Source organism: Ovis aries, chromosome 3, assembly GCF_016772045.2.
Source record: "Ovis aries strain OAR_USU_Benz2616 breed Rambouillet chromosome 3, ARS-UI_Ramb_v3.0, whole genome shotgun sequence".
NCBI classification, from domain to species: Eukaryota; Metazoa; Chordata; class Mammalia; order Artiodactyla; family Bovidae; genus Ovis; species Ovis aries.
Window position 1 is genome coordinate 135816700 of NC_056056.1, and position 16294 is coordinate 135832993.

General features: G+C 45.0%; 1 protein-coding gene and 1 pseudogene across 5 annotated transcripts in view; both read right to left on the reverse strand.

Moving 5' to 3' along the window:
- DIP2B (disco interacting protein 2 homolog B) overlaps nt 1-12225 on the reverse strand; it is a 230844-nt gene extending 218619 nt beyond the window's left edge. For all 5 annotated transcript variants that reach the window (XM_060412600.1, XM_060412599.1, XM_027967334.3 and 2 more), the window contains exon 1: nt 11972-12225. In XM_060412600.1, the coding sequence (XP_060268583.1) occupies nt 11972-12071 (100 nt within the window). In that variant the 5' untranslated portion in view covers nt 12072-12225. The remainder of the gene's footprint in view (nt 1-11971) is intronic.
- LOC132659434 (small ribosomal subunit protein uS5-like) overlaps nt 1-12225 on the reverse strand; it is a 72290-nt pseudogene extending 60065 nt beyond the window's left edge.
- Nucleotides 12226-16294: the final 4069 nt, after the last annotated feature.

Sequence of the window (16294 nt, forward strand, 5' to 3'; positions counted from 1 at the left end):
TTTCCCAAAATGATTTCAAATGGAGTTGTTTAAAGGCTATCTTACCACTCAAGTGTAAAAAAAAAAAAAAAAAGTTTATAAGTGCTCACTCAAAAGACAATTACTTTAAATTAATACTTCCAAGAGAAGCTACTAGATTGAACGCTCCTTGAAAGCAGGGAACCTGTCTTTTAGGCACCTCTCACTAGATCTTGTAAATAAATGTGCTCATTACATCCTTATTGATATAATGATATGTTCAGCACCTTACAAGTTCCAAAAGGTAGAAAACCTTGTCATTACACTCACAGAAACTAAAGTCTAACTGAAGGGGCTTCCCTGGTGGCTCAGTGGTAAAGAATCTGCCTGCCAATGCAAGAGACTGGGTTCAATCCCTGATACAGGAGGATACCACACGCCTCAGAGCAACTAAGCCCATGAGCCACAACCACTGAGCCTGTGCTCTAGATCCCAGGAGCCACAAATACTGAGCCCACGTGCCACAACTACTGAAGCCTGTGCACCTTAGGGCCCGGGCTGCACTGGAGAAGCCACCGAAATGAGGACCCCACGCGCCGCACACGACTGGAGAGCAGCCCCTGCTAGCTGCAACGAGAGAAAAGCTGGCGCAGCAATGAAGGTCCAGCACAGCAAAACAAATACCGCTGCTGCTGCTGCTGAGTCGCCTCAGTCGTGTCCGACTCTGTGCGACCCCAGAGACGGCAGCCCACCAGGCTCCCCCGTCCCCGGGATTCTCCAGGCAAGAACGCTGGAGTAGGTTGCCATTTCCTTCTCCAAAGCATGAAAGTGAAAAGTGAAAGTGAAGTTGCTCAGTCGTGTCAGACTCTTAGCGACCCCATGGACTGCAGCCTACCAGGCTCCTCCATCCATGGGATTTTCCAGGCAAGAGTATTGGAGTGGGGTGCCATTGCCTTCTCCGAAAAAAAAAAAAAAAAAAAAAAATAGCCTGAAACAGAAGAAATTAATAAGGACTAAAGTAGTCAGTTAGTTTCATGATGAAAAGGCCATCCAATCAGGTGTGAAACCACAGGTAAATTTCAGTAGGAGAAAAGGCAGCCCTGACAAAGAAAATAATCACTGCAAAGGTACAGAGATGGGAATGAGCTGTTTGAGGAAAAGGGTGAGGAAACAAGTCTAACTGTAATACAAGAGTCTGTCAGATACCTATAAGGAAATAAGAATAGATAGGGAGGCTAATGACAGAGTCTAGATTCATTCACTGGCGGAACAGGTGCTGAAAAACACTTATGCTAAAGGATGCCGTGGGCTGTCCTCAAGCACCTTACGAAGGGAGATGACAGTATCTATGCAAATGCTCACACAGTAACTTTAAGATCATCTGAAAAATAGCTATAATATATGAGTAACGTTAGAAGTTCAGAGTTCAGAGAACCAACAAATGAGGAAGCTTTTTTTTTAAACAGAAAGTTTTCTTCTAGGACTTCTCCTGGTCTCCTTGAAGAAAACAGTACGCAAAGAACCACAGGAGGAAAACTCACCAGTGCTTTTGCTACATGTTCAGTTTAAAAATGAAAGCTTTTCCAAACCAGAAAGGAAGTCCAGTAAAGTAAGAATGACAACTCTTTACAGTTTTAAGACAAGAAAGAAAACTCTGTATGGTGATAGATGTTATTGAGATGTACTAAGGTGATCATTTCCTAACATACAGAAATATCGAATCATACTGTGTCATACTCCAGAAATTAATAATATAATGTTTATGTCAATTATACCTCAATTTAAAAAAAGAAAGATCACAGATCTACTAAACAAAAAACTATCAGAAGCTTCTCCTAACGATTCCTGCTGGGTTCATCTTTAAAGAGGAGATTAAGTGACAAGACTGGCCAGCACCATAATGTATTCATGCCCGACCTGAGTTAAAACCCACAATGTTCCAGCCTATGAATAAACTGAGACAACATAACTCAACGTCCTTAAGAAGAAAGAAAGAAAATCCTACAGCCGCTTTAATTTATCCCTAAAAGCAAGAATCCTCTAAAAAAAAAAAGATATTAGAGCACTATTCCTTCACAAAAAAAAGTAACTCCCAAAAAATCAATTAAATGTGTCGCTACAGAAATACTTACATTAGTTTTAACATTAATTTTTAAATTAAACATAAATATCCTAAGGAAAAAAATAAAACTAAACTAAAAATTCTTTCTGAAGCAGAACAGAACCACAATACTCAACCTGAAGCTCAGAAAAAAACAAGTCCAGGACACAGGACCTTTCAAAGATGTCCTGTGGGCTTTCATTTAGGGTTGACCTGTATAGCATTCGAAATATTTTCTTTCTGGATTTCCCCTTTTCAGCTTTTCATCATCCCCATCTCAATTCAAGGAAGAAAAATTAATTTCACATCAAAATACAAGTACATAAAATTATCTCTTACTTTACAGATACACAACCTTAAAAGGATTTTACCCAATATCTTTAGTTCTTTTAAGAAATAAAGCAGTCACACCTTGCCAGAAGTTAGGCTGATGGAACTTCTCCAAACACATTCTAGAGTGCTAACTCCCCAGGGTTCTGGCAAAACAAGGTCAAAAATAACCTCACTCCTATTCCTATCTATTTCTCCTAGAAGAGGATGGAACATTTCCATTCTTTTCTCTCCAGAGAGACCTACTCCCAAACATCAAAGACAGAAAATGTATCCTAAGAAAAGGGGGTCCAAGAGTTAGGATGCAAGAGAATTCTGCTGAAATTACTTGAAACAATATGATTCAGGGAGATGGAGCCAGTATGGAAATACCATGGGTTTTGGAGCCAAGCCGACCTGGGTTCCAACCCCAGGACGCCGTACTCCCAGACTTCACGCTCCTTAACAAGTCTCTACAGAATGGAAACAACACACTATCTAGGAGTTGTCAGCATTGGAAGCACACTTCCAAGACTCGTCCAAGGTCGCACAGTAAGCAGGGGAGGCAGGACTTGAACCCAACTGTGTTCTCTCTCCTTTGCCATTCACATCAGATGTTTCTGCCGCTGGCAGGGAGAAAGGGAAAGACCAGGTCATGTGTAACGGGCGGCTTGGGCACACCCTGCACGCCTCTCAAGCTTCAGGTGCTTCTTGCTAGCTCAGTTCTCGCATCATCATGATAATAGGAGCGATTTATTCAGCACCTACTTACCTGGCTGGGCAGGGCATACACAGTTTATAAACCCTGTTACATAACAAGCACTCAATAATTGATGGCTACTTATACAGAGACCTTAACTTAAGAGAGCTTAAGAAAGGCTGGCGTCTTACAGGAAATTGAGTAGAGAAGTCAACCAGGCAGAAAGGAAGGGAAGAATATGTCAGAGTGGGCATTTCTCAGAGGAAGGCAGTGTGTACAATACAATGGCGTGCGCGCTCAGTCACTCAGTCATCTCTGACTCTTTGTGACCCCACGGATTGCAGCCCTCCAGTCTCCTCTGTCCATGGAATTTTCCAGGCAAGAAAGCTGGAGTAGGTTGCCATTTCCTACTCCAGGGGATCTCCCTGCCCCAGGGATCAAACCCGTATCTCCTGCGTTTCCTGTGTCAGCAGGTGGATTCTTTACCACTAAGCCACCTGAGAAGCCCCCTACAATACGATGGCATGGAAGCGAAACAGCACCATGCACCCAGGGAAGGACAAGTGGTTCGGCATGGCTAGAGACAAGGGCAAAACTGTGGGAGGCACAGGAAGGAGGGTTACAAAGGTCTTGATACACAAAAGATGCTGGATTTTATCCTGTGGATAGAAAAAGCCAATGAACCTTTTCAGGCAAAAGGACACAATGAGATCTGTGTTTCAGATCTGTGTTTCATTCCATCACAGAAGAGAGAAGGATGAATTGGAGGAAAAGAGACTGAAGGTGGACAGACAAGTTAGGAGACTACTGCGATAGTCTCCGTAAAAGATGGCAGACCCTAAACAAAGGCAGAAACTATGTGAATGGAGGGGAGGAAGCAGAATCAACAGGATTTACTGACTCACTAGAAGTTAAGGATGACCCCCAAGTATCTGCGGAGCAGACTGAAACAAGGGGTACAGTTCGGGATCTCCTAAGTTACAGCTGTCTAGGGGGAGTCAATGGGAATCAGTGAGAGTCAGGACTAAAGATACAGACTAGAAAGCCATCTCCCAGTCAAGATAGCTGAAGCCATGGGCATAGGTGCAATCACTCAGCAAGTGTATGTGAAGTGAGATGAAGGCTAAGGACTGATGTAGGAACACCCACGCTGGGAGAAAGAGAGAAAAAGAAGCCCAAGGGAGAGCTGAAGGAGGAGCAGTCAGGGGGCTGGAAGGAAATTATGCCGTAAAAGCTAAGGAAGAAGGAAGTTTCATAAAGATAGTGGAGCATGGTATCCAATGCTGCACAGAAAGATGCTATATACCGTGGGTCCTTTTCAGTCTGAAATCAGAAGTTACTAGTGGCCTTGGAAACAGTTGTTTCAGAGGCTTGATGAGGAAAAAGCAATGGACTGAAGAGTTAGCAAAAGTAAGAAATAAAGGATCTATGAGAGGGGGAGAACACTAGCACTCAAGAGCAAACAGGTTCCATCCAACAAAGGGCTGTGGGAAGAGACTTTTCTCAAGATAAGAGAAACCAGTACTTTTATAGGCTGAAGGGAAGGAGCCAAGAGTCAAGTGTTCAGTGAGAGGCTAAAGATGAGAGGAAAAGACAAAGGCAGAAGACTGCAAATGAATAGAGCAATCAATAAAGCCAGATCCCAAGATCCCAGGAGAGAAGGGACGGGACTGAGAGCACAGTCAGAGAGGTAAGCTGCACATCATGAGGGTGACAGCTCTTCCTCTGAGAAAACACGGAAAGGGGATAACATGGGAACTGAAAGAGATAAGTGTGAGCGTTGAAGAGAGAGGCTCAGGGAGTCTGGCCCTCCTTACCAACTAGTAATAATGAAAACTGGTCATACAGATTTGGTTCTATTTCGTTTTTTAAAGCACAGTGGGAAGGAGGGGATAAGTTAGCAACCATTCTCCTTTGCTGCCTTCTTTTTCCCCCCAATACTATTATTTATGTATTGGCTGTGCTGGGTCTTCATCGCTACGTGCGGGCTTTCTCCAGCTGCGGCAAGCAGGGGCCACGCTCTCGTTGCGGTGCAGGGGTCTCCCCACGGTGGCTTCCCTTGCTGCGGGGTACAGGCTCTGCTCACACGGGCTTAGCTGCCCCACAGCACATGGGATCTTAGCTTCCTAGATGAGAGATCAAACCCGTGTACCCTGAGTTAGCAGGCAGATTCTTAACCACTGGACCTCTGGGGAAGTCCATAGATTTGGTTCTTAACTTTGCTTCAGAGTCCTCTTTAAGAAACTGATGAAAGCTGGACACTCTCCTCCACAAAAAGGCACAGAAGCACACTCAGCACACTACACACGACTTCAGCATTCCCAGGTCCACTAAAGCCAACCCATGCATCCAAAGATCCTGTCAGCTGTGATGCTATAGAATTCCAAAGAAACGGGCTTTCAGAAGGTATTTTGTTCACAGAAGAGCATCCACAAGGGAAGGCAACTATTCACTATAAACACAAGTACATGAGGAACTTCCCTGGCAGTCCAGCGGCTAAAATTCCATGCTGTCAAAGTAGGGGGCCCTGGTCCCCTGGTCAGGGAACTAGATCAAACTCAACTAAGAGTTTGCATGCCACAACCAAAGAACCTGTGTGCCACAATTAAGACCCAGTGCAGCCAAATAAATAAATATTTAAAAAAAAAAAAAACCACAACCAAAAATCCACAAATACATGAAAAACTTTTAATTAAACATCTATGACATAGTTACCAAAAAATGTGCATAAAAGCACTCAGTTAGACTCTAGGCATAAAGGATACAGAAGACCACCCCCGCTTTCACAAATCTCAGAATTTAAAGACAATGCGTTACAGGGCCTTGGATTTACCAATGGTTTTAGGTCAAAGTAGTATTTTTAAAAGATAAAAGATCAATCTAGGGCTGACTCTTAAATCTAAAGACAAAGTACTGAGCAAGGCTGGAGATAAAGCAACTCAAAGGAAAAGTGGATGCCAGAAAAGTTTTGAAGGAGGAATTGAAAGGATTTGTTCACTAAGGACAAATGGAGGAAAAAGCAGAGTCAAAGAACACAAGTGAAGGCTGAGTATCCACATGTGCTTTTTCATAGCTTGGAGACGCTTGAGTCTAAGAAACCATGCTTAAATGTCAGAACCATTTGCCGGAACCTACAGGCCTGGAAGTGCACACATGCCCGATGCCTGCGTGAAACAAACCAGCTACTCTTTTCTGCTCTAGTCAACTGCTTGCCGTGACCCAACACGTGTTGAACGAGGGCAGAGGGTGCCGACAGGAGCAGCTGACGGAGGAGTCAAGCCTTACTTGCGGAAAAGAATTACACAAATTGATCCCATTCATCGCTTCATACATAACTGTATTCCGCTAAGTAACAGAAGATATTAAAAACAGCCAAATCACTACGCATCTATTCACTATCAGAGACAATAAAGATTACACTTACGGAGCCCTGACTGCATGCACGCACCACGCTCAGCTGTTTTCCTAGGATCTCTTTTTAAACCGCCTTACAACTCTAGTAAGGTTAAGGCTGCCGTTCCTTTTTTTAAGAATGGAAGAAACTAACACAAGGGAGGTTAGGCAGTCCGTCCGAGGTCAGAGAGCTGAGTGACAGCCAGGACTTGGATGCCAGCCCACCAGATGCCAAAGCCCACACTCCTCATGTGATCATACAACCCTGCCTCGTGCCAAGATCAAATCCCCAAGACAGAGACTTTTATGTTTCAATTCACATCTAAATGAGGTGAGCAAAAATTTATTGCACTCTTACTACAAGAAAGAAATTGGCCATCAGTTGTTTAAAGGACTTAAAGAATGACCTCTGCAGGAGTTTACACTGAGGTGAAATGAAAAACAACTTAAATAATTTTTTAAAAAAACCTATGACTGGCAAAAATGTAAATGGTCTAAGATTTGGAGCAAGAGAGCTCACAGCGGTCAGGGGCAGGTTTAGGAAAAATGTAGAACTTCAATTAATTCTTAAGGAACTGTGAGAAATGGTGCCGACGAGGTGCAGAGCAGGAGGAAGTGTTTCAGAGAGCATTCCTGATTAATCATGAGAACCATGAAGGACTGTAATCATTACAACACAAACACACGTGAAGGCCCTTTTTAGCGAATCATCTGAACTTTCAACCCTGAGGCGCTAATCCACACATAGGCCAGAAGAGAAAGCTGCCATCAAGCACTGGGCTGAGAGGGAAGGATTAGAGATGTCTCTTGTTCAAAAATTCCCCTCAATGTTATGGGACTGGCAAATGACGAGATAAATTTTTCAAAATGTCAGTACACAGAACTGGAATGTCTAAACAAGCGCCATCCTTTACAGTAAAGTGAATCATCCTTCCAATGACTTTGTCTGTCACTACTTTCTGGAACTGCCCTCGAAACCAGTTTACCACCATTCTAGCTTTTTGACAGTCACAAATAAAACCCATTTATATATAATCACTCTACTTTTTTTTCATTCACAGCCAGTTTGGACTCCAAGAGAACATCCACCAACTGACACTAAGTGACCTATAAAATGAAACTCTGCCCTCAAATAATTAAAAACTGCCACCATAAGAGTTTGCTGAGCTATGTGTCACAGGCTCTGACAAGCAATTCCTAAAGATGTGTTCCAACATAAGCCAAGCACAGCCCACCAAAAAAAAAGAGATATGCAAGTTCCAGAGAATAAACCACTTAGCTAATGCCCTGTTTGGGTTATCCAAAAACCCACACACCTGCTTTCCTTAGTACTTCTAACACCAGGAAAGACAACTGCTTAGATGTCACTTTCCGATAAAGGTGTTCTTATGAATTCGTGACTATGCTCCATATTTGAGGAGGACTGGCCACACTTTTCCATGATAAGTAAAGCAAGAAGGATTTACCAGTTCTCTGGTGGCTTAATTCTAAACTGGAGTCTGGAGACTGCAACACAATCTCAACTCAGCATCTCTCCCCTTTTCCTCTTCAACTCCTCTGCCCACCTCCTAAAGGAGGTGCACTTCAACTCCTAGCAAGCGGCCGTGCCTTAACCCTCCACCCTCAAGGCCAACCTGCACCATGCTTTGAGGACCCTGAGTTATGTCATGAAATAGACAGGAGAAAGGGAGGATGTGTCTGGGTTTGTTGTGTTTGTGCTCAGAGAAGTGTTCAAACAAGAAAAGGGAGGATCCCTTCCTGTGAGTGTTATTTTATCTTAAATACCTTTCCAGTTGTCACCCTGGGACTGTTCTCAGGCAGAAAGACTCCCACCCCCGCCCCCTCCTCGATATGCCGCAGACAGCCTTCCTTCCTCCACTTAGGACTGAGCTGCACCAAGCTAATCACAGCCCCCGCTACCAGCGTCCAGGTCTGTACTCACGGTTCTCTGCTGTTTCTTTTTCACAGCGATAAAGCAGACAGTTTCCTCTTTTCTTAGAAGGCAGCCTCTGTACAAACTCTCATGTACCCTTTGGTCTCATGAACTATTTTGTTGGCATTTTTAAGTAATTTCCCTTTCAGACTCAAAGCTCTTTGAAAGCGAATACAGTACCCTGCTAACCTCTATGTCCTGAGCACACAGTAAGCAGAAAATAAATGTCTGCTCAATCAAGTAAGTGAATGATAGATTTTAAAAGAGATTTCAGAAAGACAATCTAATAAGACTCTTTAGAATTATGGCATACAACTTTGTTTTTAATAAAAGTTTGGTTTTTTAAAAATATTTATTTGGCTGCATGAGGTTTTAGCTTTAGTACATAGGATCTAGTTCCCTGCTCTCGGATCGATCCCGGGTCCCTGCACTGGGAGCCTGGAGTTTTAGCCACTGGACTACCAGGGAAGTCCCAACATACAACTGTTTTGTGGCATTTGCTTAGAGTAAAAAGTAGATTTAATAGCTTATGCAATAACTATACAGATATTTAAGTCATTCAATGGTAACAGATGCCATAATAATATGGCAGCTTAAGATACTGGCACTAATTAGTGAGCAGCTAATATTCACTGACAAAACACTAAACCTTTCTGAGTCTTGGTTTTCCGTTATATTCAATTAAAAAAAAAAAAAGTGAGGCTCGAATGACATATCAAATCATAAAACAAATACAATGTATTATCAAATTTAAACAAATTCCCATCATTAGTGTTATTTTATGTGCATACACTTGACTAAAACATATGATTTAAGTTCAAACAAAGCTCATTGCCAAATATATAAAAAATATAACAGTACATGTAGGTCATGAAAAAATTTCAGTTACGAGAATACTTATAGAAACCTCCTACCTATTCAATTAATCTACAGAAAAGCTTGTGACTAGGTGTTAGTTCAATTTTCAATGATTCTCCGGACAGTGCTGGCCTGTTCTTTCTGCTGCAAATGCGGGCAGCTTGAAGTACCAAGTCCACAGTGACCCGCCTGAAAGGAGCACCAGCCACAGCTCTGGGCTCTGCAACACGCTCTGCGGCAAACGGCCCAGGGAGGCACAACCTGCGTTCCAGCGCAGAGCTGGCTCATCTGCGACCCAAGCCCGCAGCTGAAAATACAAGTGAGCACAAAGAAAATTCTTTAAAGGCATACAGCTCAGGCAACCGCTATAATTAGGACCCACTACAGCCTGAACCGAGAAAAATGAATAAAATCGAGGAATGAGAGCAACAAAGCCAACCACACACAATAAACACAGAGTTAAAAGTATCTTTTTTCCCAAAGAAAAAAGCACTTTTGTCAGAGCAGTAACTGTAGAGAAAATGTAAAACAAACAAAGGTCCCTTCAAAATATGCTAACAGGCATCACAAATAACACTGTGCTATAGATTTGGGGATTGCTGCTGGTGGTCTCAACTTCACTTGAATTCCTAAAAATGTCTACCTACTTCTCCAGTCAACCATTCTCCATACTTTAAGCAAGAGAGACAAACAGATGGTCAAGATGCTGACACTGCAGGCCTGAGGTTTTTCAACTGTATTTTTTCCAGTTTTCCATCGTTAAAAGAGATGAAATACCGGATAATGTAGCATAAATCTTTAAGAAACCATTTCAAATCTCAGCCACATGCCAAACCAAAACAATCCTGCAACAGGAAATAAACCATGCACTTGTCCTGAAAAAATGCTGAAGCCTTAGCCTTACAATCTGTAGGAGTTTCACACCTTCTTCAAGGAAAGGTGAGCTAGCCAGTATGAGTCCTAGAAACAGTTCCTTGGAATCATCTCTAGAAACAACCAGAGAAGTAAAGAATAATCAGCTGGAAGCAGATACACCAAGAATAAGGAGCTTCCAGGATTTCCCTCTCCATGTAAAAGCAATTAACTCCTATTTTTAATCTTTCTGACGCAAACATCCAGCCAAACTTCTCTCCTTCTAGCTAATCAAAGATAGCTGATGTGTTACTCTAACTTGCTTTAAAAGTCCAATTTGAATGAAAGTCATCATGGATTGAATGACAATGCTTTAGTCTAGAGGAATGAGGTATTTCGAGAGGTAGAATCAAGATAGCAATGCCCTGAACATTTCACATAAACAGACTCATCCACCACAACTGATACCGGGGACTGGCCAAAGAGTAACTTCCCAACTGATTAACCGAAAAATAATACGTTGCTAATTGAGTGCAAATGAAAAGGGCACCTTCCTATACATTGGGAAACCCTAACAAGGTTATTAAAAATAATTATTTCCCTCCATGCCCAAGTGACTTTATAACACTCAAATCTTTTTTTTTTTTTTTACTGTAAAGGATGGGGGGAGGGGCTATGTAGAGAGAATGCCTTGATAAGTAAACAAAAAGTCAAAACTCTCCTGGAAACTTGTCACATTCTTCTTTTCCAATCAGCAATTTTTAATCCACTTGAAAAATGCTAGTGGAGAGGGCTTTTGGCAAAGAACTCAAGAAGAATATGCAACTCTGGGGGCACCACCACAGTACTGATATCAAGCTTGGAGAGAATGCTGCTTTTGTCTCAGAGGCAGCCTGTGACAAAAACAGGAACTTTATGGAGAACTGATCACAACTGCCCAAGAAGCCTGATCACATGCCCACCACAGGGCAGCGTTTCTCTCATTGTTGTCCAGGGACTTCTCGAATAATAGTAGCTCGATTTATTCCATTCTTTTAATTCTCAAAACCAATCCAAGCGTCCTTGTAACAATCCATTGTCAAAAGAAAGACCGTGCCGGCCAGGATTTGCAATGTAACCAGTAGCCACCTCTCTCCTTTCCTAAGATTCCAAAAGGTGATCAGATGCGGAAAATTCAGCCCGAATACAGGCACCGAGGGAAGAAAACAACAACAACAACAACCCTTTTGACAAACGTGGTCTAAAAGCCGCCCCGTGTGTCTCTCTCTGGGTTAATGCCACTGCTTCTGGCCTCCTTAGGACCCTCAACGGCCCACCCCGCTTCTATCTCACTCCTGTCACTGGGGAGGCATCTCGCATTGTTAAACAAGGAAGAAGAAATGCTGGAGGATTTCCCCTGTGTCTCTCTCTCTTTCTGAAGGGGGGAAGGGGAGCTGAAACAGGCGTGGGGCCCTCCCCTGGAAGAGAGTACAGGAGGACTGGAGCAAGCTGTCAGCCACCCCGCCGGCGGCCTCACCCCCACCCCGCCCCCACCGTGCCCCGGCGCCCGGGCAGGAGCCTGAAGCGGGAGGACACAGCTTTGTCTGGGGTTTGGGGGGACAGGGAGCGCAGAAGCAGCCCGAGCCTGAAGACCTCTCCCCCCAGCCCCGGCTCCCCCGCTCCCAGAGAACACCATCAACCACACGGAAAGCCACTTTCCGGGGTAGGAGAGGAGGAGAGCGACCCTTCACGTGAAGCCCAGGCCAGATTTCCGGCACCCTCCTCCCCTCTGCCCGCACGGCCACCAGGGCGCGCGGTGGGGACCCGGTCTCCCCTCGCCGCGATCCGCAGCGGCGCCCGGGCGCCCGCTCCCTCGCCCGGCTCCTACCCTCCGAGAGCTCCAGCTCCAGCTCCGCCAGCTGCGCCCGCACTTCGGGCGGCAACGCCGCCACCGCAGCCGGCGAGGGCTCCAGGCCTCGCTCCGCCATCCCGGCTCTACCAGCCACACTCCGGAAGACAAACGAGGGGGCCGAAGGAGGGACGGACTGACGCGGGCCCACACCCCGGCTACAGGATCCGGCTCCGGCCGCCGAGCGCCGCCAGCGCACCCACTGCCGCCGCCGCCATGAGCAAGGGTCACGTGAGCCCGGCGGCCCCGCCCCCGGACCCAGGACGCACCGCCTCCGCAGGCGCGTCAAGCTGCGGACTCCCGGGCTGATGGCGCCCTCTACTGGGAGATTCCTGAAACTACGAGTCCAAGCCCGCTGCCACGATTTCTCTCCAGAGAAATGGGCTCACTGTGTTGCTGTGGACCCGGACGTTTACCTTTTACGAACTCGCGAGGAAGGAGTTCTCAGGGGCCCCAGGCCTTGCTTTGTCCAGTTCTCTGCACCTAATAGTGTATGCTTTTATCTTGCCCCTTTATTCGTTTCCCGGGCTAATTGACACCACCCATTCATAATGACTTGAACTCAGGCAGTTCTTTTCACTGGGGCTTCCTGGTCACATTTACCAGGAGCTTTTTGTTTCTAAGGGGCTTCCCAGGTGGCGCTAATTGGCAAAGAACCCGCCTGCCAAAGCAAGACATGTAAGACACTCAGGTTCCAATCCCTGGATCTAGAAGATCCCCTGGAGGAGGGCATGGTAACCCACTCCAATATTCTTGCCTGGAGAATCCCATGGACACTAGAGCCTGGCAAGCTATGTTTCTATTTCAGTTCTAGCATTTAAGACAGAAGGAGGAGAATCTGCGTCCTCCTGCCTAGACTTCTGACCTCTTCCCAGAGGAGAACTTTGTCTTCCTTATCTTTTTATCATTCTTAATGTATCATTAATAGGTGTTCCAAAAGTATTAGTATTTTAATTCAACTTAAGGATCCAGACCTGTATGTATTTTTTACTACTTACGTATTTATTTTTAAATTTTTCGTTGCTCTTTCTTGCTGTGTGCTGGCTTTCTGTAGCTCGGTGAGATGGGGCTACTCTTCATTGCCTTGCACAGGCTTCTCACTGAAGTGGCTTCTCAATGTTGTGGAGCGCAGGCTCTAGGCACTTGGGCTTCAGTAGTTGCAGCAGGTGGGCCTCAGTAGTTGTGGCCCATGGGCTTTAGTTGCCCATGGAATGTAAAAATCTTCCCAGACCAGGGCTTGAACCCATACTCCCTGCATTGGCTGGCAAATTCGAGTTCACTGTACCACCAGGGAAGTCCAGACCTGTATTTACCAGAAAATACTGGGACAGTTGGGAGAAGGCAATGGCAACCCACTCCAGTAGTCTTGTCTGGAAAATCCCATGGACGGAGGAGCCTGGTAGGCTGCAGTCCATGCGGTCCCGAAGAGTCGGATAGGACTGAGCGACTTCACTTTCACTTTTCACTTTCATGCACTGGAGAAGGAAATGGCAGCCCACTCCAGTGTTTTTGCCTGGAGAATCCCAGGGACTGGGGAGCCTGATGGGCTGCCATCTATGGGGTCGCACAGAGACGGACACGACTGACGTGACTTAGCAGTAGCACTGGGACAGTTGCTTTAAATTGCCATTCTTTAATAGTATTGTCTTTTATGTAAATGCCAAATCTCCCCATACAGTTTGAGAGAATTCCAGTATTTTTTTTCCCCTTCCGTGCTAGTCCAAAATTGGTGCTTTGAGAGTTAAGGCCTCAGCATCTATTCTGTGGTAGTTTATGGGCTGGAAGGGGGAAAAAATTTTTTTTTAGGCTGAGAAAAGAATTTCAGCTTGGAAAAAGGAGTGTAACATCATGCCTGATTGGATAGTAGAGTTTGAAATTTCCTTTTAACTGCAACAATGTAAGAAAAATCTGTAGGAATGTAAGTATATCTGTCCTCTGGTTTACAATGAGGACTGTGGCAGCTTTTTTTTTTTTAAGGTGGCAAATTTGTTGACATTCCTCCCATCAAAAAAGTGAGGTCCAGGGCTTCCCTGGTGGTCCAGTGGTTAAGAATCCACCTGCCAGACATCGGAAACAGACTTGGGGACACAGAGGAGGAAGGAAAGAGTAAGACAAATTGAGAGAATAGCATGGAAACATATACATTACTGTATGTCAAACAGATAGCAAGTGAGAATTTGCTGTGTAAAACAGGGAGCCCAACCCAGAGCTCTGTGACTGCCTAGAGGGATGGGATGGGGAGGGAGATGGGCTGGGGTGTTCAGGAGGGAGGAGACATACGTATAGGTGTGGCTGATTTGTGTTGATGTGTGGCAGAGGCCAACACAATACTGCAGAGCAGTTGTTCTCCAGTAACTGTATTTTGTTGTATACTTCTCAATATTGTACAGTTATAATCTTTCATAACTTTTTTTTAAAGAATACAAAAAAGAAAAAAAAATCCACCTGCCAATGCAGGGGACAGGGGTTCAGTCCCTGGTCTGGGAAAATACCACATGCTGAGAGGCAACTCATGCAACTAAGCCCGCATGCCACAACTGCTGAGCCCACCTGCCTAGAGCCCGTGCTCCACAAGAGAAGCCACCACCGTAAGCCCCGCGCTGCGACTAGAAACTAGCCCCTGCCAGCACAGGGAGAGCAGTGAAGACCCAGGGCAACCAAAAATAAAAACTGAGGGCCATGTTCCCTTCCCTGAATCTGGCTGGACTTCTGACTGGTTTGACCAGTAGAGTATGATTCAGATGGCACTATGTGACTTCCGAGGTTAGGTCCTAGAAAGACAGCCAGCTTATCCTTGGCCTCTTGGAATTCTTCCTCTCCAGGGAACCACTTTCAGATTGTTTCAAGAGGGACTTTCCTGGTGGTCCAGTGGCTAAGACTCCCCTGCTCTCAATGCAGGGGGCCCAGGTTCGATCCCTGGTCAAAGAACTGGATCCCACATGCTGCAGCTAAGACCCAAAACAGCCCAATAAATAAATATATATATATTTTTTGTTTCAAGGAACACACGTTTAGGCTAAAAGAGAAGGTGTTATTTACTGGAAAGAACAATTAATACGAGGCCAAAATTCTCAGGCTTCAAGGCAGATTAACTGCCGATCAACAGAAATACAATGTGACCAGAGATTATAATATTAATATTCTAGTAGTTATATCAAGAAGTAAGAAGAAATAGCATATCTCAAAACTAGCTACTTTTCAAGTGTTCAGTGACTAATTCTGGCTAGTGGCTACTGCATTGGACAGCACAGGTCTAGATATAGTCTTTACCTCCTTTATTGGCACGTGGAATTCACTGGGTAGAATAGTCCAGAAACCCACTAAGTTTTTGCAGCTGATGTATTGCCAAAGACACTCCAAATCTGGCTGTAACTACTTCCAGCTGTTCAACACTTAAATCTCTAATTTGCAACTCCCACCAACAGGGACACAGCAACAAACTGTGCAGCCCCCAAGAAAGACATATACCTACAGCCCATACATAGTAGCATGGCATAGTATGTCAGTGAAGGACAATGAACAACCATGTTACTCCTGGAGCTCAGAACCAGAGGCTGCCGGACTAGCAAACTTACTCCATCTGCCAAGGTAGGGCACCCTCACTAATCCTGCCAGGCAGTATGGTGAAGTGTTTGCAGAAATGGCTGCAAAAATGTGCACCCCGCCCCCATCCCAAGTATTCATAACCCTGATGTAGACCCCCTCCTACACATGGGGCTTGACCATATGGTTGCTTTGACTGATGAGACAATAGCGAGCATGACACAGAGATTTGGAAAGTGCTTGTTGCTTATCCTCTTTCTTTCTGCATTTGGAAACTCTGAGACCACCGTCTTGTGATTGAGTGGGACCACCGTCTTGTGATTGAGTGGGAGCCGGACTACTAGATGAGAAGAGATATGGCCTAGCTACCCTCATCACTCCTGGCAAAACCCAACCAACTGCAAGCTGTACATGAGGCCACAGCCTGCCAGTTGATCCTAGGGCCACAGGTAAGCCCTGCTGAGCCCAGCCCACGTGGCCAAAGCACATGAACGGCAGATGGTTGCCACTGTGTGTCACTAAGTCTTGTTCCGCGGCAAAACTAAGAACCATGGGCTGTGGCATGTGCTCAGAGCGGGGTCTACTACGTATTTTCTTATCTTTATTTTTTTTAAAGGAGAGAGCAAGATCCCTACATGTATGCTTTCTATATTCATGTCTCTATTTGTATATTTTACTGATTTGTTTTGGCCGTGCTGTATCCTGGTGGTGGGTGCACACAGGCCTCTCTAGTTGTAGCACGTGGGCCTAGTTGTCCTT